The 25,673-nt window shown below is 46.4% G+C and overlaps 2 protein-coding genes across 7 annotated transcripts; both read left to right on the forward strand.

The window, feature by feature from the left end:
• The first annotated feature begins 595 nt into the window (after nucleotides 1–595).
• Nucleotides 596–2,721, forward strand: LOC109646072 (tripartite motif-containing protein 16-like). Its single transcript, XM_069511431.1, has one exon. It carries the CDS (start codon nucleotides 632–634, stop codon nucleotides 2,087–2,089), a length of 1,458 nt encoding a protein of 485 aa, XP_069367532.1. The 5' UTR covers nucleotides 596–631; the 3' UTR covers nucleotides 2,090–2,721.
• Nucleotides 2,722–3,928: 1,207 nt separating this feature from the next.
• On the forward strand, nucleotides 3,929–25,673 carry smg7 (SMG7 nonsense mediated mRNA decay factor). Of its 6 annotated transcripts, XR_011238791.1 has the most exons (24): nucleotides 3,929–4,125; nucleotides 4,962–4,993; nucleotides 7,137–7,254; nucleotides 7,371–7,503; nucleotides 7,928–8,099; nucleotides 11,403–11,474; nucleotides 12,392–12,542; nucleotides 12,641–12,776; nucleotides 13,163–13,325; nucleotides 13,399–13,558; nucleotides 13,675–13,745; nucleotides 14,246–14,306; nucleotides 14,385–14,504; nucleotides 15,235–15,658; nucleotides 18,011–18,152; nucleotides 19,629–20,032; nucleotides 20,235–20,588; nucleotides 20,787–20,936; nucleotides 21,156–21,242; nucleotides 22,086–22,236; nucleotides 22,320–22,490; nucleotides 22,580–22,740; nucleotides 23,088–25,072; nucleotides 25,151–25,673. XR_011238791.1 is itself a non-coding variant. In XM_069511367.1 (23 exons), exons 1-23 carry the CDS (start codon nucleotides 4,100–4,102, stop codon nucleotides 23,199–23,201), a joined length of 3,573 nt encoding a protein of 1,190 aa, XP_069367468.1. In that variant the 5' UTR covers nucleotides 3,929–4,099; the 3' UTR covers nucleotides 23,202–25,673. The 6 variants fall into 6 exon arrangements, 5 of the variants coding, with proteins under 5 accessions (XP_069367468.1, XP_069367469.1, XP_069367471.1 ...); XM_069511367.1 differs by having other exon boundaries at nucleotides 23,088–25,673; XM_069511368.1 differs by having other exon boundaries at nucleotides 20,244–20,588; nucleotides 23,088–25,673.

The raw sequence follows: 25,673 nt of genomic DNA on the forward strand, positions 1-25,673 counted from the left end.
GAGAAATAAGATTCAGAGACTGTGGAACAACCTGCCTGAGGACATACAGCCGGCTGAGTCAGTAACTTCCTTTGAGTCCAAACTTCAAACCTACTTTTATCAAACCACATTCCATGACTGTGATGTGTGGTCACACTTATCAGATCTTTAAGATCATTTGTCCCCTTTTAAACAAGCTGTAGGCCTGGTGACAACACACACACATCAGAAGATATTTCAGTATTTTAACAAAGGACTAATGGATTTTATCTTTATGTATTTATGTATGTGACGATGGTTATGGGTTCTGTGTGATTACTGTTTGAAAACCAAATTGCCCCTCAGGGACAGAAAAGACGACCTTAACCTTAACTTAAAGCTCCAGTGTGTTAGATTCAGGTGAAAGGATCTATTGGCAGATATTTAATGTAGAATAATCCTCATGATGTTTTCACTCGTTCGTTTCATATAAATTATATGAATTGTAGTTTTCTTTACCCCAGAAAATACCCTTTATATTTAAATACTTTATATTTAAATACTTTATATTTACATGGAGGGGACCCTCTCTACAGAGGCCGCCATGTTTTTTACATTAGTCCAGACTGAACAAACTAAAACCTTTTTTAACCCTGTCCTGGTGAAAAGCACCATGTTAGCTGATTTAGTGGAGGAGCTGAAGAAGACTGGACTCCAAGCTGCTCCTGCTGATCACTGCTATGCTGGACCTGAAGATGTGGCCTGTGATTTCTGCACTGGGAGAAAACTCAAAGCTCTCAAGTCCTGTTTGGTTTGTTTGGCCTCTTATTGTGAAAAACACCTCCAGCCTCATTTTCAGTCACCTCCATTTAAGAAGCACAAGCTGGTGGAGCCCTCCGAGAAGCTCCAGGAGAACATCTGCTCTCGTCACGATGAGGTGAAGAAGATGTTCTGCCGCACTGATCAGCAGTGTATCTGTTATCTCTGCTCTGTGGATGAACATAAAGACCACGACACAGTCACAGCTGCAGCAGAAATGACTGAGAGGCAGAGAGAGCTCGGGCCGAGGAGACAAACGATCCAGCAGAGACTCCAGGACAGAGAGAAAGATGTGAAGCTGCTTCAACAGGAGGAGGAGGCCGTCAACCGCTCTGCTGATAAAGCAGTGGAGGACAGTGAGAAGATCTTCACTGAGCTGATCCGTCTGCTGGAGAAAAGAAGCTCTGATGTGAAGCAGCAGATCAGATCCCAGCAGGAAACTGAAGTGAGTCGAGTCAAAGAGCTTCAGGAGAAACTGGAGCAGGAGATCACTGAGCTGAAGAGGAGAGACGATGAACTGAAGCAGCTCTCACACACAGAGGATCACATCCAGTTTCTACTCAACTACCCCCCCTCACTGTCACTCAGTGAATCTACACACTCATCCAGCATCAGGATCCGTCCTCTGAGGAACTTTGAGGACGTGACAGCAGCTGTGTCACAGGTCAGAGGTCGACTACAGGACATTCTGAGTGAGACAGAGACAAAGATTTTACAGATTGTGTCTCAAGTGGATGTTTTACTGCCACAACCAGAGCCCAAGACCAGAGCTGACTTCTTCAAATACCCACAGGAAATCACACTGGATCCAAACACAGCAAACAAAGAACTGTTATTATCTGAGGGAAACAGAAAAGTGACATTAATGAGAGAAGAACAGTTTTATTCTGATCATCCAGACAGATTCATTGATTGGCCTCAGGTCCTGAGTAGAGAGAGTCTGACTGGACGTTGTTACTGGGAGGTGGAGAGAAGAGGAGGAGGAGTTAGTGTAGCAGTCACATACAAGAATATCAACAGAGCAGGGAGGTCAAATAAATGTGGATTTGGATTCAATGATAAATCTTGGAGGTTATATCATGATGGAAACAGTTATATCTTCTATCACAACAGCATCCAGACTCCAGTGTCAGGTCCTCCGTCCTCCAGAGTAGGAGTGTACCTGGATCACAGTGCAGGTGTTCTGTCCTTCTACAGCGTCTCTGACACCATGACTCTCCTCCACAGAGTCCAGACCACATTCACTCAGCCTCTCTATGCTGGAGTTGGGGTTTATTATGGATCCTCAGCTGAGTTCTGTAAACTCAAATAGTCTGGAGTCTTTAAAAGCAGTGATTTAGATTCTGTGTTTAAATCTTGAACTTCTTTTGTCTCCATGTTTGTTGCTCAAAGTTCGTCGTGGTGACGTTTCTGCTCCGCACAGAGATCAGCTGTCAATCAAACACTGGCCCTCCTTCATCCCAGATGTTCAGTCTCACTTTGTAAAGACAGAATCTATAATGACACTGACATGAATGTGTTTGAAAGAACTAATGTTGCTGTTGTTTTCTGAATCAATGTAGAAATAAGCTTCTGGGATGTTTTAGAACCTGTATTGATCCTGATCATAATCAATGAGCTGATTATTTGTTGAAGCTGCTGAAGGTTTGTTTTTATCACGTCTCATCTTTGTAAAGTGTGAATCCACTCGTCCTCCTTGTATTCACATATTTAGTGGACGGACGTGTTGATCTGCTGCTGTGTAGCTTTCTGTGCTTTTTGATTGTCTTGATCTGAACTAGCAGTTCATTGGAGAGCGTCCTGATCGAGTCCCTCTGAGGGTTTGTCCTCATCACGTCTGTTTCTTCTACATGTGTATTTACATTTAAATCTCTTATATATGTTTGAAGCAATAACAATCGAATGTGTGAAGAAGCTGAAAGTTGAAATAAAGAATAAATCCAGTCTGTTGTTTTGTCTTCATTCAAAGCTGATGGAGACAAAGTGAAAGTGATGTGAGACAACAACTGAGACAGTTTCCTCCTGAAACACACAAACCACAGTGTTCCTGTTCAGTCTCTGTCTTTTCAGGGCCGATCCCAAAAATACTCAAGATCTGATTAAAGTCCTGCTTTTGACCAGTGCTCTTTTCAAATGACTCCTTGTACCAGACACATTTCTCATTGTCTGTAGTTTCAGATCTGAAGACACAACATCCAGATCATAGACTGTTTATAAAGAGATCCAGATAGAATAGATCCAGAACCAGTGTGTTACTGTGTGTGTGTGTGTTAGTGTGTTACTGTGTGTGTTACTGTGTGTGTGTGTGTGTTACTGTGTGTGTTAGTGTGTTTCTGTGTGTGTTAGTGTGTTACTGTGTGTGTTAGTGTGTTACTATGTGTGTTAGTGTGTTACTGTGTGTGTTAGTGTGTTACTGTGTGTGTTAGTGTGTTACTATGTGTGTTAGTGTGTTACTGTGTGTGTTAGTGTGTGTTACTGTGTGTGTTACTGTGTTACTGTGTGTGTTACTGTGTGTGTTACTGTGTGTGTGTGTGTTACTATGTGTGTTACTGTGTGTGTGTGTGAATGTTACTGTGTGTGTTAGTGTGTGTGTTACTGTGTGTTACTGTGCGTGTGTGAGTGTTACTATGTGTGTTACTGTGTGTGTTACTGTGTGTGTTACTGTGTGTGTGTGAGTGTTACTATGTGTGTTACTATGTGTGTTACTGTGTGTGTTAGTGTGTTACTGTGTGTGTGTTACTATGTGTGTTATTGTGTGTGTGTTACTGTGTGTGTGTGAGTGTTACTATGTGTGTTACTGTGTGTGTGTTACTGTGTGTTACTATGTGTGTTAGTGTTACTATGTGTGTTACTGTGTGTGTGTGTGTGTGTGTGAGTGTTACTATGTGTGTGTGTTACTGTGTGTGTTATTGTGTGTGTTACTGTGTGTGTGTGTGTTACTATGTGTGTGTGAGTGTTACTATGTGTGTTATTGTGTGTGTTACTGTGTGTGTGTGAGTGTTACTGTGTGTGTGTGAGTGTTACTATGTGTGTTACTGTGTGTTATTGTGTGTGTTTCACTGTGTGTGTGTGAGTGTGTGAATGTGTTAGTGTGTGTGTTTCAGTGTGTGTTAGTGTGTGTGTGAGTGTTAGTGTGTGTGTGTGTGTTAGTTTGTGTGTGTGTGTGTTAGTGTGTGTGTTTCAGTGTGTGTGTGTTAGTGTGTGTGTGTGTGTGTGTGTGTTAGTGTCAGACTGGAACAACATGGCGCCGGCAGCAGCAGCAGCAGTAGCAGTAGCAGCGTTAGCTTCAGGACCAGTCGTTGTGTGAATGTGACCCGGCAGGATGAACCTCTGTGCCCAGTACCTGAGGTAAGGTGTGAGCGGGTCCGCTCACCTGTCCGGACACGTGCACCTGGAGGATTAGATTCGGCAGGTGAATTGTTTGGTGGCTAACGCTAAAGCTAACAGGTTGGGGGACCACCCCCTCAGCTCAATGTTGGCGCTAGCTAGCAGCTAGCTTCACATATCAACAAACAGTCGGCGGCACGGTGTGCGGCTCCTCACGCACATCCCGCCGGGTGTTTGGGTCCAGTCCGTGCGGGTGTGAGTAGCATTGGTGATCGTTGTCTTTAATTTGTCTGAAGTTAAGGTTCCATCCGTGTTTACCCGCCATTGACAGACTCGATGTGTTATTGCTAGTTAGCTTTAGCCTCCTAGCGTCTTTCTGCGCACGTCGGGTTAGCATTAGCGAGCAGATGCGTCTCCGTGGTGAAGTTGTTCCTGGTGAACGCTCGGCGCCTGTGAGCTGAATAACAACCCGCCACAGGTGCTGAGCTGCGGGACTCTGCGGTCACAGGAGCGGCTGTTGTCCAGCAGTGCGGGGGGCAGGCTAACTGCTGGTTGTGTTTGGTCAGTTTGGATCCAGGTGTTAGTCAGAGCCCGGCCTCAGCAGCAACAGACCTGATCTGTTTCATGTAGAAATGAAGCCTGTGTGTGTGTGTGTGTGTGTGTGTGTGTGTGTGTATATCTGTGTGTGTTTGTGCGTGTGTGTGTGTGTGTGTATCTGTGTGTGTTTGTGTGTGCGTGTGTCTGTGTGTGTGTGCGTGTGTCTGTGTGTGTGTGCGTGTGTTTGTGTGTCTGTGTGTGTTTGTGTGTGTGTGTCTGTTTGTGTGTAACCCTCTTTCTCTTCTCTTCCATGTGAACAGACAGGCTGAGGCCCTGAAGGCTGACATGACAGGTCAGTATGATCACACTGTCTTCACTACATGTCCCTTTCCTCACTACATGTCCCTGTCCTCACTACATGTCCCTGTCCTCACTACACGTACCTGTCCTCACTACATGTACCTGTCCTCACTACATGTCCCTGTCCTCACTGCATCTACCTGTCCTCACTACATGTCCCTGTCTTCACTACATGTCCCTGTCTTCACTACATGTCCCTGTCCTCACTTCATGTCCCTGTCTTCACTACATGTCCTCACTACACGTACCTGTCTTCACTGCATGTCCCTGTCTTCACTACATGTACCTGTCTTCACTACATGTCCCTGTCTTCACTACATGTCCCTGTCTTCACTACATGTCCCTGTCCTCACTACATGTACCTGTCCTCACTACATGTCCCTGTCTTCACTACATGTCCCTGTCCTCACTACATGTCCCTGTCTTCACTACATGTACCTGTCCTCACTACATGTCCCTGTCCTCACTGCATCTACCTGTCCTCACTGCATGTACCTGTCTTCACTGCATGTCCCTGTCTTCACTGCATGTCCCTGTCTTCACTGCATGTCCCTGTCTTCACTACATGTCCCTGTCCTCACTACACGTACCTGTCCTCACTACATGTCCCTGTCTTCACTACATGTCCCTGTCCTCACTACACGTACCTGTCCTCACTACACGTACCTGTCCTCACTACATGTACCTGTCCTCACTACATGTCCCTGTCCTCACTGCATCTACCTGTCCTCACTGCATCTACCTGTCTTCACTGCATGTCCCTGTCTTCACTACATGTCCCTGTCTTCACTACATGTCCCTGTCTTCACTACATGTCCCTGTCCTCACTACACGTACCTGTCCTCACTGCATGTACTTGTCTTCACTACATGTCCCTGTCTTCACTGCATGTCCCTGTCTTCACTACATGTCCCTGTCTTCACTACATGTCCCTGTCCTCACTACACGTACCTGTCCTCACTACATGTCCCTGTCCTCACTACATGTACCTGTCCTCACTACATGTACCTGTCCTCACTACATGTCCCTGTCCTCAGTGGTATTATAATTAACCTTCCAGCTACCGTGGCCTGAAAGTAAAAGAAGTGTAGTTGGATGTCCCACAGTACAACATGTTGACAAAATGTCCTCAGTCATCGTCATGTGTGACAACAAAGAAATAACAAATTCTCACATTTAAGAAGCAAGGGACAGAAATATTTTCTTTGTTTGCCTTTAAGATTCTTTTCTGTCAAACAAATCTTGGACGGATCGTTGCAGATCTATTTATTTTCACTCAGAGCAGCGAGTCTGTGACGCCTGATGGTGTTTGACGTTGGTGTGAGTTGCTCGGTCCGACTCAGATCATTGGCTCATCCTGCTGTAGTCCACTTTAACTCAGGTGTTGGTCCACTTTTAATCTGGTCGGATCACCAAGGTTACCGGGATAGAGCACCGTGGTCACAGATACAGCAGGGCTAACCAGCTGTGGAGCTGATTAGCTTTAGAGGAGCAGAGTAGACTGATGGATGGACATGGTCATTATTTCTGATGAATAGTTTTCTCTATAAATGTGAGAAAACGCAGAGTCCAGAAAAGTGTCAGGACGCTCAGACTGAAGTAAAACTGTAAACAGTTTTACATCAGAAGAGTAGTGAGTGAGAACGTCTCTCAGTGGAGTTAATACCTCAGTCAGTCTGCACCAAATCACCCCCCCCCCCCCCCATAAATATCAATTCTCTAAACATGTCTAATTGTTTTCATTGTGATTTATTCTCTGAGAAATCATTGAAAATGTTCAAAAATATTAAATCTTACAATGTTATTCAAACAAGTTCCTGGATTTGCCCCTGATCCACATAAAATGTGACGACCCAGAAAACATCCTCACCAAGTTTACTGGAGATCAGTAGATTTTGTGTGATCCTGCTAACTCACAAGTGAAAACGTCCCCAGAGTTAATCCATGCAGCTCTACTTGTTTCAAATCATTAGACTCTAGTGCAGACACTGCATCCAACTGAACAAGACTTTCTATACAACCAGTTATTACACAAAAACAAAAAATGTTCTGATCATTTGTGCACGAACTTTGTCTAAGAGCAGACAAACGTGTTGTCCACCACAGTGTTACCACGTCTCTACTCTGTTGTGTAGATTCAAAGCTGGGGGCAGCAGAGGTGTGGACGTCTCGGCAGGCCCTGCAGGACCTCTACCAGAAAATGCTGGTGACTGACCTGGAGTACGCTCTGGACAAGAAGGTGGAGCAAGACCTGTAAGCTGCTCAGCCTCCACCACACGTCCCAGAGAAACCTGCAGTTAGTTTAGTGTTACCGCAGAAGAGGGGGAATCTCTGTCTCCCTGTCGCCTCACTCCTGTGTCTCCCTGCAGGTGGAATCATGCTTTTAAGAACCAGATCACCACCCTGCAGAGCCAGGCCAAGAACCGAGCCAACCCCAACCGCAGTGAGGTCCAGGCCAACCTGTCGCTGTTTCTGGAGGCAGCAAGTGGCTTCTACACACAGGTAAGAGTCAGGTGGCTCTCAGAAGTCCATCCAACCCTGTGTAAACTAAATGACCTGTTTGCACCAGGAGTTTTCAGGATTCTTCAATTTAGAATCAAATCTGTCTTTGTAGGATTCGATTGTGCTCAGAACAACAACTCTGCTGGAAAATACTTCAGGATTATAAAAATAAGGAGTGAATTTGAACTGGACGTGACTAAAATATAAACTTGTAACAGCACAATCAGGACAAGTTAGAGAGGAAGAACACATGCTCTGCTTTTTTAATGTTTCCTCTGAAATGAGCTACTGCCCCCTTCAGCTCTCAAAGTTCCTTAAACTTTAGGATTCAAGACTCTTTCACACCTTGTTTGGTTTGGAAGCTGCTGTGCAAGTAAACTTACTGAGTGTTTAAAAGACGGCTGCTCTTCTTCTGTTGTCTCAGTTACTGCAGGAGCTGTGCACTGTCTTTAACGTGGACCTGCCGTGTCGCGTCAAATCGTCTCAGCTCGGCATCATCAGCAATAAACAGAGCAACACCAGCGCCATCGTCAGCCCGCAGCCCAGCTCCTGCTCCTACATCTGCCAGCACTGCCTCGTCCACCTCGGAGACATCGGTGAGAAACCTCCGCACTTTGTCCTTAAAATGTTAGAAAACTCTCTGAGCTCAAGGTAGACATGTTCAATACCATCAGCCAATATCATACACAGGGTGAGTAGCATAGAGCGGTTAAAACGTTATAAAAGTTAATGTCAGTGTCAGAATAAGGAAGTTAAATGCTATGAGAGCATCTCTAGTTGTATGTAAATCAGATTCATTTTCAATCAACTAATCAATTGATGGTCGATCATCTCTGCTCTGATATTATCACAGTGAACAGGACAGATTTGTTTAAGTCCTTTAAAGAAACAATCTTCCACTAGGCCAGTGGTTCCCAACCTTTTTTCCTTAAAGCCCCCCCTGCTTGTGTCCAAGACAAGCAAGGCCCCCTCACACCCTCCTCTCCCAGCTGCGACCCGTCTGCACAAATGCATCAAAAGAATGAAGTTATCAAGTCATTTATTTACAAAAAAACATCCGTTCCCTTTGTTCTACAATCATTTTATGTCATCAAGTGTGTCATACACAATAAAACAACAACTGCAAGGACATAAAAATCTCTTTTCAAGAGAGCATTTAAACCTCATCGTTCATTTCATCATCATTTAAACTTCAAACTTAACTTTCCTTCTGCCAAACAGATTCGAAATGAAATGAAATAGAGATTCATTGTCAGATATACATCAGATCAGAATACAGTTTTTTCCCCTTCTGTCACAAATAAATGTGAGCTTTTAAACATTAAAGTTAAACAGTTTTTCTTTAACAACTTAACACAGTGGGCATACACACCTTCTTACATCAAGAAAAAAAATATTTTCAGATACTATCAGCAGCTCTGATCTGCTTAAGACAATTAACTGAAATGGGAGATTTGTGACAGTTTCTGACCCGACTACATGTACTGTTCATGTACAACCATTACAATAACTAACATCCATAACAATAAACTTTTTATTTTCATTTTTTTTTCATTATTTTCATTTTTTTTTACTGTCAGTCTGTCCATAAACTAATGGCCACCTTGGGCTTGCATACCTCTGACCAGCGATGCCATGTCAGGTGTGATGGTTGTGACAGCCTAAAGTCCTGGTGGACATCGAGTTTGTTCCAGTCTTTTGTTTTTATTGTGACAAGGGCACTGAAGGCTGTCTCAGACAGGTAGGTAGTACTAAATGAGAGAATAACCCTTGTTACTGCGTGTTTGGCCGGGGTGGGAGCGACAGTGTGTCCTTTGACGATCCAAAACTGTTTGTATCCGTTTTCCTGGAAATATTTTTTTGACACAGAATCAGCTTGAAGGTCACAAAGTTCATCTTCACAGCCGAGGTACACCACGTCCTCAAGGCTGGAAATGTAGGGATCCATCACCCACATTTCCTTTGACAAATAGTCGTGGATGTCGGCAAAGCGGCTCTTAATCTCCTCACGGAGCAGCTTCCTGTGCCGGGTGAACTCTGTAAATGGTAAATGGTTGTATTTATATAGAGCTGTTCTAGTCTTGAAGACCACTCAAAGCACTTTACACTACAGTTTTCCATTCACCCAGTCACACACACATTCATACATACAATGCTTCTATAGCTAGCACTTTTTGTTGTTCTATTGGGCAGTTTGGGGTTCAGTATCTTGCCCAAGGACACTTTGGCATGCAGATGGGAAGACTGGGGATTGAACTTCCGACCTTCTGGTTGGAGGACGACCGCTTTCCCCCTCAGCCACAGCCACCCACAGCCGCCTCTGTGCATAAAGACGCACTGACGGTGCCATCAGACTGCTTCAGCAGAAGTGGAAAATGCTGCAAGTCCCCATTTGACATTTTTGCAGCTCTGTACTCTAGTTTGCGCACAAAAGCATCCAGAGCATCTTAGCCCTGCATGACGTTTGATTCGGGTCCCTGCACCCGCTTGTGCGTCTCATTGTACAGTGTGAATGTGTCTGCCAGGTAAGCCGCTTTGATCCAAAACTCACCTGTCAGCTGTTCACACAGTGGTTGGTTGTGATGTTGCAAGAATTCTTTTATTTTTTTATTTTTTATTTTTATCTTGCAATTTCATAAAACGCACAAGCACTTGTCCACGCGACAACCATCTCACCTCCGTGTGAAGCAGTAATGTTTGATGTGCTTCATCCTCGCACAGTTGGGCAAAAAGTCTCTTATTAGTAGGGCGAGCTTTCATGAAATTTACAACTTTAACAACAGTTGACAGGGTGTTGCTGAGGTCTGCTGAAAGTTTTTTACTGGCCAATGCATGGCGATGCAGCATGCAGTGAAAAATCGCGCACCCCGGTGTTTTTTCCTTCCGGCGCGTGTTAAATCCCTTGTTTTTGCCCATGATCGCTGCGGCTCCGTCAGTGCAACATGCGACCAGGTTTTCAAAGGGCAGACTGTGCGATGAGAAATATGAGTCCACGGCTCAAAATATATCCTGGCCTGTTGTTGTTGTTGTTAGATTTGTAGACATAAGAATGTCTTGTTTCAAGTCCCCACCTTCAACTTACTGGACATACTGAGCACGGACTCCTCTGCCACTGGAGAAGTCTTAAGCTTCGCATGCCGCTGGTTTTGGCAGTCGTTCGCCATTTTATCAATTCTGTCTTTGACAGTGTTGTCAGATAGCGGGACAGTTCTCACTTTATCAGCAACCTGTGGTCCACACAGCCGCTCCACAATTTTCAGGCAGGCGGGCTTGATAAGCTGTTCTCCAATGTCGTGTGGCTTTTTAGCTTTGACAATTAATAGTGAACACTCAAATGATGCCTCCGCGGCTCTGTGTAAATCACTACCTGCTCTTTCAAAAGCTCTTCTAATGTCCGTAGATCTTCTTGATAGTGCCAGCTGCTTCTTCCTCTCAAAATATTCCCGACTTTCACCAGCAGGCTCGGGGTGTTTAGTCTCCTGGTTTGAGTTTGCTTGGCTTCATGCTGCCTTGTTTTTGTAACCGACTTCTTTTTTGATAGCGAGGACATCACTTTTTCGTTTCCCCGACATTTTGTGTGATGCTAAACAATCGACCAGGTAACGTAGCCGGTAGTCCTGACGAGACTGAATGGAAGGTCAGAGGTCAAACATGTTGGTAATTTATATTAAAAAAATTAATTGCAGACGAGAAATATGTTTACATTTTTTTGTGTCTTATTGGGATTTTTATAAAATTTAATATGCACAAATATATTTTTAATAACTTGACAACCTCAGAACAGACAAAGCTCTGCGCACCCCCTGCAATCTCCCCCTGTGGGGGGCGCGGACCCCAGGTTGGGAACCACTGCACTAGGCTAACACTCCTATGTCATATTTTCATTTTCTGTGTTTCAGCGCGTTACCGTAACCAGACCAGCCAGGCGGAGTCATACTACCGACACGCAGCTCAGCTGGTTCCATCAAACGGTGAGTCTGTCCTCAAGCAGTCCTCTCCCCCTTCTAGTATTCTGTGCTAAGCTAGGCCTATGGCTATCTGACAGTGGTATTGGATACACTCACAAGGTGGGTGTGCTTATCTGAAACCATCCATCCAGTGTCTTCCCCCTATCTGGGCTCAGGTCACTGAGGAGGTAACTAGCCAAGTGATTTCAGACGTCCCTCTCCCCAGCAACAGTTCCCCAGCTCTTTCTGGTGGATCCTGAGGCGTTCCCAGGCCTGATGGGATATGTAGTCCCTCCGATGAGTTCTGGATCTACTCTTGGGTCTCCTCCTGGTTGAGGGTCCTGGTAACCTCCAGTGAAAGGCACCAAGGAGGATCCGGACTAGATGCCCGAACCACTGTCCTCTAGGGCTGCACGATATTAGGAAAACATGTGATATGTGATGTCATTGTTGAATATCCCGATGACGTATGACTTGTGCATACACTGGAAAAAAATGAAAAGAATAATTTCCATTCCAACAACGTGGTTTTATTGAAAAAGTTCCACCTTGCTGCAGAAGCAGAGACCACAGACTTCTCCACTGCCCGAGGGAGAGGACGCACAGCCTGGCCACAGATCTACTCCGAGCTCCTCACCCTGTCTCTAAGACTGACCCCACACACCCGTCTCAGGCCCGTGTCCCCCTCACAGACACTTTAAGTCTTTTAACTGAAACCAAAGTTTTATATCTGATGTCAGATCAAAAAAACAGACGTCTCATAGTATGAATTGTTTTAGTTTTACTGTTCCACAGTCAAAGTCACTGAGCTTGTTTCATCAGTTCTGCACAAAGTCAGATCTGTTATAAAAGTTGAAATGTGAACTCTTCCTGAGCTTGAAGCAGGTTTTCATCAGCAGCCATGTTTACAGTGAAGTGAAGCTGCTTGTCCTCTGCTGCAGGTCAGCCCTACAACCAGCTCGCCATCCTGGCCTCTTCTAAAGGAGACCACCTCACCACCATCTTCTACTACTGCCGCAGCATCGCGGTCAAGTTCCCCTTCCCAGCAGCCTCCACCAACCTGCAGAAGGCCCTGTCCAAGGCCCTGGAGAGGTAACGACACTACACACACACACACTCCGACCGACGAGGATGACGACCTGAGCTCAGGCTGAAACATCTCTGATGTTCTCTCTTCTTTGTCTCTGTAGTCGTGACGAGGTGAAAACCAAGTGGAGTGTGTCAGATTTCATCAAGGCCTTCATCAAGTTTCACGGTCATGTCTACCTGAGTAAGAGTCTGGACAAACTCGACGCGCTGAGGGAGAAACTGGAGGAGCAGTTTCAGGTAATGATGCCGACAGACTGGGGTTTGTGTCGTCCTGTAAGTTTACTGTCAATCACTCGACGGATCCAACAAACGTGACATGAAGTCTGATTGGAACCCACTTACATTTACAGAATGAAACAATAAAGGGAGACAGACCAGGATCAGTTGTGTAACCATCATATTCAGCTCTGACAGACTTCCTCTTATGATGAAAACAATAAGAGTGTAAATTATAAATGTAGAGTTGTTATTAATGACAGCAACAGTTCATTTAATGATGATAATTGTTGTCTTCTGGATCCTGCAGCACTCAAGTCAGAGATACCTGCAAAATATGAGAGAGAGAATCTATGGGAGACAATCACCTGGCCTGTGTCTATGTGTGTGTGTCTCTGTGTGTGTAGAGGCTGATCCTGCAGAAAGCCTTCAGTTCTCAGCAGCTGGTCCACATCACAGTCATCAACCTGTTTGAGCTCCACCACCTCAGAGACCTGACATGTGACGGTGGCGAGCAGGCCTACAGCAGCGAGCAGCAGATCAGCTGGTTCCAGCTGCTCGGACTCTTCAGTAAGAATCACACACTCCGTCTGAGTCTGATTGGTTGCTTCCTGGTGTCTGATGTCACTTCCTTTGTCCTCAGTGTCCTTCCTGGGTGTCATGTGCAGCCGTGTTCTGCTCAACAAGACCAGGGGGGAGGACATCATGGGGGAGTGTCCTCTGCCGGCCATCAAAGTTTCCCTGGACTGGCTCAAACTGAGACCCAGCGTCTTCCACGAGGCCGCGGTCGACAAGAGGCAGCAGTAAGTCTGTCGCGCTGCGTCACTCAATCAACACGGAGGTGAAACATTTGTCGTCTCTGTGGTTTGATTCATTCTGGGCTGAAGCTCGATCTTGTCTTCCTCCTCCTGTCCCTCAGTGTTTGGCCCTGGCTCGTCTCCATCCTCAACAGTTTCCAGCCCAAAGAGGACGACGTGTCCCGTCCCTCAGGTAGGACACCTGCTGCTATTGATCATATACAGAGCAACAGTTAATTGATCAGGTTCTTGATGGAGTTCACCGAGGTCAGCTTTGAGATGATTGAACAGTGATCAGGAACAAACGACTTTGTGTTGTGAGAGAACATCAGATCATCGCTGTAGGTGGGATGTGTGGTATTTAGTGTCTTCTTCAGAATAAAAGCTTCGCTGCAGCGTCTCAGGGACACTTTTCATTCTGCCTCTACAACAAAGTCGGTGAGAGCTGTTGCAGCTGTCCATACATACGACCATACGTCTACATAAATACATCCATTGGTCCGTTTGTTTCGACCCTCGATCAACACCCATGAAATCCAGTTGTTTAAATTTGCTCTCTGGGGTGAATGAATGTGATAAAACTGAATTTCTACTTTAGTGTTGTTCGTTTGTTCCTTTTCTTCACAAAATGGAAACTTTTGAATGAGAGAGTCTCAGATGTCATCCCTGAAGGTCTGTTTGTGTTCCCCACAGTCACACCCCTGCCAGAGGAGTTTGAGCTGCAGGGTTTCTTGGCTCTCCGGCCGGCTCTGAGGTACAGAGTCACCTCCATCTTTGAGTGAGAGAGTCTTTGGTCGCTCGGTGTCTGAGCTGACTTCTGTTTCTGTTTCAGGTCTCTGGACTTCACCAAAGGTCATCAGGGAATCCTGGTGGACAGAGACGGCCCGCCAGTCCACACTCGACACCAGAGACTCATCAGTCTGGGTAAATGGGTGGCAGACAACCAGCCAGGGTGAGTGTTGGTGTGTGACTGCATCTGACAGCATTCACACTGTAGCAGCACAGAGAACACAGCAGGTGGCGCTCTGCGATCAGTTTATGACGCTCTACATTAACAAAGCAGCTCGTTAAGTGAAGGTACACGGTGAGGAGACCTTTATGAACAGCAAGTCAAACAAATATTTTTTGACGTCATGTAAAATGAAAGTCGTTGCCATTTTTTCTCCTTGGATTAAGAAAATCATTTCAGATTAACAATAAAAACACAGAGTTGATATTATTAAAATCATGAGGCTCTTTATGTCTCTGCTCTGGCGACACCCAGTGGTTGGAGACATGTTTTCATGTTGTCCCTTCGTCCCATTCTTGTGAACTTGTGTCACAGGAACAGGAATTTCTTCAAATTTGGTTCAAACATTCACGAAGACTCATGAATGAACAGATTAGATTTGAGTGGTCAAAGGTCACAGTGACATCATGTTGTGAATGGAACATGTCAGGAACATGTGGAGAACGTGAAACTGTAACTGGTTAGAACTGGAATAAAACCACAGGACGCTGATTCTAGTTTTCAAACCTGATGTGAAACTTCTCGTCACTGTTGCAGCTTCTCACGTGTTCTTTTACATGTTATTTTAAACTCTTCACATGACTACTCTCTGCGGTTCTGACGGTGTAACCATGAAAGCGATGAAGAGAAAGAGACGAGGTTTGACCTCAGCTCGTCCTCTCTGTCTCTACAGGCTCATTCAGTGCAGAGTGAGTGAGGAAGGTCTCCTCCTTTTCATCACCGACATTCCAGAGCAGGCCATCGAGGAGCCGCAGGAGAGGGAGGCTCCAGTGCTGCAGGAGTCGTCAAACGGCGAACAGATGTCTAACGACGGCGGAATCTCCAGCCTGAAGTCGGTGCTGTCGGCGGGGAAGACGCAGAGCTCGTGGCCTGACGGGAGTGACAGACCCGTCGTCACTTTCAAGGAGAACATCAAACCCCGAGAGCAGAGCCGCGAAATGATGCGGAACCATCATCAGAAGGACGGCGGCAAAGAGCGCAGAGACTTCGGTAAAGGCAACGGGGCTGCTGGGAAAGGAGAGCTAAAGAGGGACGGGAAGAGGAAGAGCGAGCTGAAGAAAACCGGCCACGAGAAAACGACTGATGCTGTAAAACAGGTAGAGATGAATCCGTGTATCATTTGTTCTTTTCATATTCAGGTAAAAAACTAAATCAGAAAATTAAAAACTCGTCATTATTTCATTATTTATGAATCTGATACCAAAGAACAAAGAACGGTTTGTTTGTTTAGATCAAAGATGAAATGAGAAAACGGGTCACAGGCCGAACTTGATTTTGATATTTAATTAACATGAATTAATCCATGATGTCGGATCACGTCTGCGTGTCGCTCCGGTCATTTTATCACTGAGTCCTGACTGTGAGCGACTCGTGTTCAACTGAACGTGTTGACGAGTCGTTTACATGATGTTTAAATGAGTCTCATAAACTCTGGAATCAAACCAACACGGAGTGACTTCATGAACTGATCAGGTCCTGATAACTAGTGATGGTGTTAGTTAAGGTGAGAGCAGCTCAGAGAGGAGGAGGAAACAGAATTAACTAGTGATGGTGTTAGTTAAAGTGAGAGCAGCTCAGAGAGGAGGAGGAAACAGAATTAACTAATGATGGTGTTAGTTAAGGTGAGAGCAGCTCAGAGAGGATGAGGAAACAGAATTAACTAGTGATGGTGTTAGTTAGAGTGAGAGCAGCTCAGAGAGGAGGAGGAAACAGAATTAACTAATGATGGTGTTAGTTAAGGTGAGAGCAGCTCAGAGAGGAGGAGGAAACAGAATTAACTAGTGATGGTGTTAGTTAGAGTGAGAGCAGCTCAGAGAGGAGGAAACAGAATTAACTAGTGATGAGTGTTAGTTAGTTAAGGTGAGAGCAGCTCAGAGAGGAGGAGGAAACAGAATTAACTAGTGATGGTGTTAGTTAGTTAAAGTGAGAGAAGGTCAGAGAGGAGGAGGAAACAGAATTAACTAATGATGGTGTTAGTTAGAGTGAGAGCAGCTCAGAGAGGAGGAGGAAACAGAATTAACTAGTGATGGTGTTAGTTAGAGTGAGAGCAGGTCAGAGAGGAGGAGGAAACAGAATTAACTAGTGATGGTGTTAGTTAGAGTGAGAGCAGCTCAGAGAGGAGGAAACAGAATTAACTAGTGATGAGTGTTAGTTAGTTAAGGTGAGAGCAGCTCAGAGAGGAGGAGGAAACAGAATTAACTAGTGATGGTGTTAGTTAGAGTGAGAGCAGCTCAGAGAGGAGGAGGAAACAGAATTAACTAGTGATGGTGTTAGTTAGAGTGAGAGCAGCTCAGAGTGGAGGAGGAAACAGAATTAACTAGTGATGAGTGTTAGTTAGTTAAGGTGAGAGCAGCTCAGAGAGGAGGAGGAAACAGAATTAACCAGTGATGAGTGTTAGTTAGAGTGAGAGCAGCTCAGAGAGGATGAGGAAACAGAATTAACTAGTGATGAGTGTTAGTTAAAGTGAGAGCAGGTCAGAGAGGAGGAGGTAACAGAATTAACTAGTGATGAGTGTTAGTTAGTTAAACCTGGATCGTGTGATCAAAACGCAGCTTTTATACATGTCTCTCTCTCTCAGGGTCTCTGTCCTTCGTCTTAAAGGAAATGTCTCTCTGTACGCGAGCATCGGCGACGAGCACAAGGCACCCATTCAAAATGTCTCGGCAGGAGAGATTTTCTAGTTATGGGTGCCTTGCCTACCAGCCCCATGCAATGCATTGCACCCATAATAAACCTGGAATGTTCGAGGAATAATAATATAAGTGCCAATGCATTGCATGGGGCTTCGCCCCCAGCTGGCAAGGCACCCATAATAATAATAATAACTGTATTTGTACAGCACTTATCTAAACAAAGTTACAAAGTGCTTCACAGGAAAAATAATAAAATCCGTGGCTAGAAAAAGAATAAGTTATAATAAAAGGTTTTCAGTTTAGTTAAAGGTTTTGGGACATGGAGCAGTTTAACCATCACTGAGCTCAGTAAGACTGGTTGTTGTCATGAAATAATAACTTCAATTGTACGTTGGTGTCATCAAGTGTTTCAGCCTATTAATCACAATCGCATTGAGAGAGGCTAAAGGTCAATCTGACCACTAGCTTGTATAGCAGTGCTATGAAAGCCACGTGGCCCGCTCAGTAGATCAGATGTCATTACCTCTGTGCCCTTTTTATTCTATTTATTTATTTGTTTTTAAACTAAATTGAACTAGATGACTTATCCATGCTGTTCTCTAAATATCTAAATATCAAAATCAAGTTCGACCCGTGGCCCTTTTGGTATTTTTGGTATCAGATTCATAAATGAATAACGAAATAATGACTTGTTTTTATTGGTTTTCTCATTGAATATGAAAAGAACAAGTGATACACAGAGTGAGATGAAACCACTCAAGCTTCATACTGAGCAGCTCAGCAGGTGACGTGTTTGGCTTGTTTCCTGTGTCTCAGGTAAAGGCTCAGACTGAGCTGAGGAAGACTCCTGTGTCTGAGGTGAAGAAGACTCCTGTCACTCAAACTCAAACCAGCTGCTCCTCCCAGTTCATCCCCATCCATCATCCTGGAGCCTTCCCCCCCCTGCCTAGCAGACCCGGTATATATACACACTATTTTGCATATTATTATTTACATTTACATATAGGGCATTTAGCCGACGCTTTTGTCCAAAGCGACTTACAATAAGTACATTTGTCACAAGAGAGAAACCACAACATATCACCGTCGATGGGGTAAAACAAAATATACAAACAATTGTCAAGCCCTTGTCTGAGGATCGTAACTGCTATTTGTGAAAGATTCTTTAAGTGCATAAGTGAAGTGAAATGCTAATCATACTAACGTACAAGTGCATACGTTTTTTTTTTTTGGCGGTGGGGGTTGGGAGGGAGTCATGCTATGCAGGGTCGAGGTGAAGTCTGAACAAATTAGACTTTTGCAGAAGATGGAAAGCGATTCCACTGTCCTGACATTGGTCGGGAGTTCGTCCCACCACTGAGGTGTCAAAACAGAGTAGAGTCACGACTTCGCTGAGCAGGCTTTGTTTGCTGTCAGCGATGGGGGTACCAGTCGGCCAGCCGATGTAGATGAGCGAAGTGCTCTCGCTGGGGCATGTGGTCTGACCAGTGTTTGGAGGTAGACGGGTGCAGTTCCATTGACGGCCTTGAAGGCCAGCACCATCGTCTTGAATCAGATGCGGGCCCCAACAGGAAGCCAGTGGAGGTCACGGAGGAGGGGGGTGACATGGGAGAATTTGGGAAGATTGTAAAAGAGGCGCGCTGCAGCGTTCTGGATATGCTGCAACGTTTTAGTCGCAGAGGCTGGGAGTCCAGCCAAGAGGGAGTTGCAGTAGTCCAGGCAGGAGATGACCAGCGCGTGGACCAGGAGTTGTTGCGTCTTTTGTGAGGAAAGAACGGATCCTGCGGATGTTGTAGAGGGCAAACCTGCAGGATAGGGCCACAGCAGTGATGTTGGGGGCGCAGGACTGTCCATGGTCGAGGATTACGCTCAGGTTCCTTGCCATCGACGAAGGTGTTAGCGTGACGTCCTCGACAGTTACTGACAGGTCCATGTGAGGGCAGTCTTTCCCAGACATTCTGAGATGCACATCGCAACGTGGGTGCTGGAGGAGGATGTGGGAAAAGAGAGGAACAGTTGGGTATAACAGTAGTAAGAGAATCCATGCGATGTGATTGCAGAGCCTAGTGATCTAGGTAGTGAGGAAAGAACAGTAGAGGAGAGAGCAGAGGGAGAGAGGGATTTCAGATTGCGGTGGGTGGTGACCGTGGGCAGCTGGAGTGGCAGTGATTTCTGGAGTGATCCAGGTCTTGGTAAGGAATACACTGTTGATACACATATACATACATACAGAAATCAGAATGTTTGTATTATTTTATTCTCCTGGATTCTTGTTCTGAGTTTGTTCCCTCATGGTTGATGCACTTATGGTAAAGTCGCTTTGGATAAAAGCTAAATGATATGTGATGATTTTCAGACATTGGTGAGATCCGTACTTTATTTTCTCTGTCAGTGATGTCAGTGGCAATTCTGCTCCTGATTGGTTTGTTTGTAGGTTTCCCACCCTCAGCCTATGTGATCCCTCCTCCGGTGGCATTCCCAGGGCTCCAGGTGAATCCAGGCTTCACCTTCTCCACCGGCGTGTCCGTCCCCGGAACGTTCCTCCAGCCAGCTGCTCACACTCAGGCTGGCACACAGGGTCAGGCCGGAAAGCAGTCCCACATTCCGTACAGTCAGCAGAGGCCCTCTGGTCCAGGGCCGGGTCAGGGCCCTGGGTCCATGAACCAGAGCGCCTCTCAGGGTCAGCAGCCCCTGCCCCAGCCGCCCTCCCAGCAGGCTTTGCAACAGTCGGTCCAGCTGCAAGTACAGGCGATGAGCCAGCAGCAGCAATCTCCTACCAGACCGGTCCAGCAGGTCGGGATCGGGAAGAGTCCACCTCACCTCCCAGGACTTCAACAGGTCAGGTCACAAAACACGAAACAACCACCTCACAATTAACTTTCAAACGCTAACTCAGCACAGATAGTTTCAGGAGTTGTGTCTGAACATGTTCACATCCTGTGATGCATCTTTTAATATATTCAAACCTTCATATAAACAGACTGACCTCTAGTGGTGATAAGTAGACAGAACACCTGAGTCTGGTTGTGTCTGGTCTCAGTACATGCAGGTCCAGGACCAGCCGGCTCAGATGTGGAACCAGGCACAGGCGGCCCTGCAGAAGATGAATCCCATGCAGATGTCCATGAAGCAGCAGCCGTCACAGACCTTCTACATGGCGTCTCCAGATCCTCTCAAACTGTACGAGCACCAACTGCAGACGCAGCCACAGCTGACCAACATGGACAAGAAGATCAAGTTCCCTGATGCCAAGATGCAGGACTTCTACTGGGAGCCGTCCTACAGGATGGGGGACGGTCTGGCTGTGATGGCAGACAGGATGAAGAGGCCCCCACCGGGTGGTATCTGCTCAGAGCAGGACGGCTCCAGCGGGCCCCGGGGGCCCCCATTTGAGGTGAGCAGCTCTCTGGAATCTGTTGGGAGGAGGTGGTCCTATCCTGATGCTTTTCTGTCTCTATGCTGACCTCTGTAATTTCCTTCTTTTCACCTCTGTCTCACTTGCTTGCTTTTCTTTTTTCTCCTTTTTTTTTTTTTTTTACCTCCGCTGTCCTTTTTCTTCTTCCTCTCTTCCTTCTCCTCTTCCTCTCACCAGGACAACAAGAGCTCGCCTCTCCTGCCTCCTGACCTGTTAAAAACTCTAGCAGATTTTGAGGAGGAGGAGGAGCTCGTCTTTTCTAAGCCTCCTGATTTCTTCCAGGCCTTGGCTGCTCCTCTTAGTTCTGCTCCTGGACCAAACATGTTTGTATGTACCCGCCCCTCTGCAAACAGTCCGTCCTTTTCTATAGCGCCACACTCTGCTCATCAGTCTCCAGTCTCTCTCGTGTCAACCTGCAGAGCCTTTAACTTCTCAGAACAACGAGGGTTTTCATTGTTAAACATCTGTGTGAACATGGTTCAGCTCAGTAAACCTCAGACACCTCACAGGTCTCTCTCTCATCATGTCTGTCCCTCGTCTCTGCAGCTGTCCAACCAGACCAGGATGGAGAGTGGCCCCGAGGTCATCAGCCAATCATCTTCTCTTCTGCCCATCTCTGGTTTCCCCATGCAGGTGAGACCAAAGAGACATGATTCACTTTTGTTCCTGTCTGTGTCACAACGCAAACACAGACATAGTCTCTGGGTCCAGGAAGTGAAGCCATTGCAGATGTGTCTGAACCTGTCTTCTGTGTAATGAACAGCAGGGAGCGGCTCCACAGGTAGTTTCTAACGAAGTCTATTGGAGACCACAGTGTGATTGACAGCTATTACCGTCTAATGGGTGTAGGGCGCAGGTGTAGGTGAGTGTGTCCTCGAGCTCTCAGTCAGGCTCCACCCCCTGCTCCTCCAAATATGGTTACCTCTTGTTTCAAAAAACCAAGATGGTGCTGAGCAACATGTGAAACTGAGGCTTCAGAACAGCAGCTCACAAACCAACGGGTGATGTCATGTCACATGCTGCATGGTGGACGAATAGAACATGGCAACTGCTCCTGAATGTTCCCATAGAAATGGCTGCTATGTGATGAGGAGGCCCTTTCTCGTTGCATTATTGGAAATGTCCGGTTGGTGTTTGGTTCTTGCACAGATGTGGATCATTGTGTTACAAACTAAATCGAAGGTCTGCGGTTCGATCCTCAGTCTTCTCCATCTGCATGCCGAAGTGTCCTTGAGCAAGATACTGAACCCCTAAACCCTCACAGATGCTGAATGCGCTAATTGTAAGTCTTTGGATAAAACATTTGTCAAATGACCTGTAAAGAAGGAAACGAGTGTGGCAGTACCTCAGTTTATCCACCAGAGGGCAGAGTAGATCAAACTCAGACCATCGTCTCTCAATGACGGTTTATTCACAAACAGACATTTGATCAATCACAGTCAGTCGCTGATCACGTCTCTGTCCTCATGTGATCAGGAGTACAACCAGAACAGCATCTTCAGTCAGGCGTACGGCAAGACCCTGCCGCCCAGCTCCAAGCCTGACGCTCCCATGATGCACCAGGAGCCGTCCCTCTACTCCCTGTTTGAAGGGACTCCGTGGTCCCCCTCCCTCCCTGCCAGCTCAGGTACGTCTCACCTGTAAAGACTCAAATGAAGCTGACGACTTTGATCGACACGTCTCTGATGGAAGCTGTTTTCTCATTGGCAGACCACTCCACCCCGGCCAGCCAATCCCCTCACTCCTCCAACCCCAGCAGCCTGCCGTCCTCCCCCCCAACACACAACCACGGAGCCATGCCCTTCTCTAACTTCGGGCCCATCGGCACTCCGGACAGCCGCGACCGCCGGGTAGTGGACCGCTGGAAGGCCGACAAGACAGGTGAGGGAGGGGCGGGGTCCAGATTTAGAAAACGCAGGTGAAACGTGATGAAGAGTTTTACGAAGGAATGTTGCATCGTTGTTTTCCAGGAGCCGTCAGCGGCTTCGGTCTGGACTACCTGCCGGCTGCTGCGTCCTCTGCAGCTTCAGACACCAGCTGGCACCAGAGCGGACCACCCGGCAGCTCCTGGACCAATCAGGAGTCTCCAATGGAGGAGTCGTCTTCCACTGTGCTGCTCGACAGCCTCAAGGTCCCTGAACGTCTCTTTAGTTTGAGTCGCTGTTTAATGAGAACGTCATGTGACTTTAACAGCTGATGTAGTTTTATCTAATGAATTCTTTGATAGTTTAAACTTTATTTGTCTTTTGCTTTTATAATTATTAACTTTTTTAATTTACTCAGTTTGAGTTTCTGACTTTACAAAGATTCACGATACACGTCACAGTTTGTTTTTTAACAGATCAATTTGAAAAAATGACTGAATCCACTCGATGTGTTGTTGGAAGGTTTTGATTGAATCATCATTGAGTTTCAGCTCTTTGTTTTTCAAACATGGATTCGTGCTCAGTCAGTTCTGATGCTGTGCTCTCTCTGCAGTCCATCTGGTCCAGCTCCATGATGCAGCCGGGCCCGTCGGCGCTGGAGCAGCTCCTCCTGCAGCAGAAACAGAAGCAGCAGCGAGGTCACGGCGCCATGAACCCGCCTCACTGAACAGTAGCCCGGGGCGGTGCTTTGTGTCCGGATGTAAAAACAACCACGGCCAGGAGAAACGGGAGGAAAAAAGACAAAAGTTTGACGAAGACAAGCTCCGACAAAAATGGAAAATTAAACCGGTGAGAAACGGTGGAGGCCGGGGAGGTGACATGACCCCCTGACGAGGCTGAAACACCAACCCCACCCCCTCGGCCGTCGAGGAGCGGCGACGCCCCTCCTGGATCGGAGGGCGCGGGATCTCTTCAACCATGGTGCCACACGCCACGTCACCGCCGGGTTTCCTTCAACCCGCGGAAATCTGAACATTGAGGAACACAACCCCCCCCCTCACCACCACTGCCCCGGACGCCACATCTCCGCCGCTACGCTCTCATCTGGGAGAACTTCTTCTTCTAACAAAAAACAAAACCACCATCTGGACGTCTGCTCGGTCCTGGCGGAGCGCCTGTTTTTAGCGTCTCTGCCGCCGCAGACTGAAGGGAGGTGCCATGGGAGAGCGAGGTCTGTGTGGTGGTCAGGTTCATGGGGGAGGGCGTGAAGCAGCGGGAGACAAAATAACAGACTGGACTTTCTGCTTTCTCTGTTCATATTCATTACTGTGGAGGAGGAGGAGGAGGACACTCTGCAGCTGATTGGTCGAATGAAGGAAGGAAAAGGGTGACAGCTATATAAATATATAAATAAATATATATTGCCATAGTTGGACTTCAAACGGGTCTCGTCTCTTAGCCGTGTTATGAGAACGGGGACTACGTCCATCCTTTTTGAGGGAAGAGCCGGGACACCTGAGGGGACGGCTTCTGCTGGAGAACATCACAGGGGAAAGAGGAAGTAAAAGGGAGGAGGGGCTAAGAACACGAGACCCCGCCAGCGTTAGGGATCGTATCATCGTTAGAGATTTACAGATATGACTAAAAAACTGAGTGTTTAGTGATTTGTTTGTAGCAGTTTTAGCTTCACGCTGCGACGTGAACGCAGCTTTGTCTTTTAACTTCTTCTTCCTGTTTCTTCTTTAATGAACCAAGAAAAAATACAATGAAACTCTGATCGATTCAGTCAGAAACTAACCTGCTTCTAATGTTTCTGTTCATCGTCTGACGGTTTGGAGAAAATGAGACAGACAGACAGACAGACAGAGAGAGAGAGAGACAGAGAGAGAGAGACAGAGAGAGACAGAGAGAGAGAGACAGAGAGAGAGACAGACAGAGAGAGAGACAGACAGACAGAGAGAGAGAGACAGATAGAGAGAGAGATGGACGTCCTCTGAAATCTCGTCTTTAGTTCTTGCTGCTCTGATTTTTTTTTTTTGCTCCTGAAGCTTCTTCTTCTTGTAAAACCTCAAAGTCACAGGAACCAAACTCAGGAACTCAGTGTTTGTTGTGGAGTCTCATGCTTCATCTCCTGGTTGTTGTTTGATGAACCAGGAAGTTGATAAGTGAGCGAACAATGATCGGTTCTTTCATTGGAATCATTTCTCGTCTCTGTTTAGAAAAGTTAAAAACGCAGTTTGGTCGAATCATTAATTAAGTTCAGAGAAAAGAAACTGGACGAACATTTAGCACCAAAATAAAAAACGGATTATTGTCCTGCTGATGACTCACTGATCCAGGAACTGCTCAGACTCTGAGTTCCACCTGAGAGTTCCTGCTCCATCATGTCCGAGGTTCCTTTAGGCCCAAAAGGGCTGGTTCCTCTGGTTCTGTGGTTCCTCTGGTTCTGTGGTTCCTCTGGTTCTGTGGTTCCAGTGGTTCCTCTGGTTCTAGTGGTTCCTCTGGTTCTGTGGTTCCTCTGGTTCTAGTGGTTCCTCTGGTTCTTGTTGTTCCTCTGGTTCTGTGGTTCCAGTGGTTCCTCTGGTTCCTCTGGTTCTAGTGGTTCTGTGGTTCCTCTGGTTCTGTGGTTCCAGTGGTTCCTCTGGTTCTGTGGTTCCTCTGGTTCTGTGGTTCCAGTGGTTCCTCTGGTTCTGTGGTTCCTCTGGTTCCTGTTGTGACAGTTTGGGTTTTCTTTCTGTGGGTTCTACCTTGACGAGTGTTTACGTGCCGTCAGTACTGGTTCTTTTAGAGCCAATCAGGAAACCTTGAGTGACAGCTGGCCAGTGGGACACTGTGAGGCTCTGGCGCCCCCTTCAGGCTTCAAGCTGCTGCAGTTTAAAGACTATTTTCCATGGAGGTTGTTTTGTTCAGGCAGACGTCACAGACACGTCTGTTGTCTGTGATTGTGTCTTGTTGCATTAAGACGTGTTTGAAAATGAAATGTTGAATGTGGAGGAAGCGACTCACTCGCAGCTCGACGGCTTCTGTCGCCGTGTTTTTCTTTTTTCTGGACTCTGATGCGGCGATGACGTTCCTCTCTGAGATGTTCGGGAGGCGTCAGGCGGCTGCTCCTCATTGGTCAGAGCTGATGTTGTGATGGGAGACATCTGAAGAATCGGTGGATTGAGCCTTTAAATAAACTGAACTCTGTTCTCCTCAA

This window comes from Paralichthys olivaceus, chromosome 16 (assembly GCF_024713975.1).
Source record: "Paralichthys olivaceus isolate ysfri-2021 chromosome 16, ASM2471397v2, whole genome shotgun sequence".
Lineage (NCBI taxonomy): Eukaryota > Metazoa > Chordata > Actinopteri > Pleuronectiformes > Paralichthyidae > Paralichthys > Paralichthys olivaceus.

What these genes read in the sequence shown, in the direction of transcription:
- LOC109646072 (XM_069511431.1), top strand. Translation starts at nt 632, where the DNA reads ATGTTAGCTGATTTAGTGGAGGAGCTGAAGAAGACTGGACTCCAAGCT.
- smg7 (XM_069511367.1), top strand. Translation starts at nt 4,100, where the DNA reads ATGAACCTCTGTGCCCAGTACCTGAG. An exon ending in CAAGTGGCTTCTACACACAG is followed by an intron (nt 7,504 to 7,927) that starts GTAAGAGTCAGG and finishes CTGTTGTCTCAG; the next exon opens with TTACTGCAGGAGCTGTGCAC. An exon ending in CTCCCTCCCTGCCAGCTCAG is followed by an intron (nt 22,237 to 22,319) that starts GTACGTCTCACC and finishes TCTCATTGGCAG; the next exon opens with ACCACTCCACCCCGGCCAGC.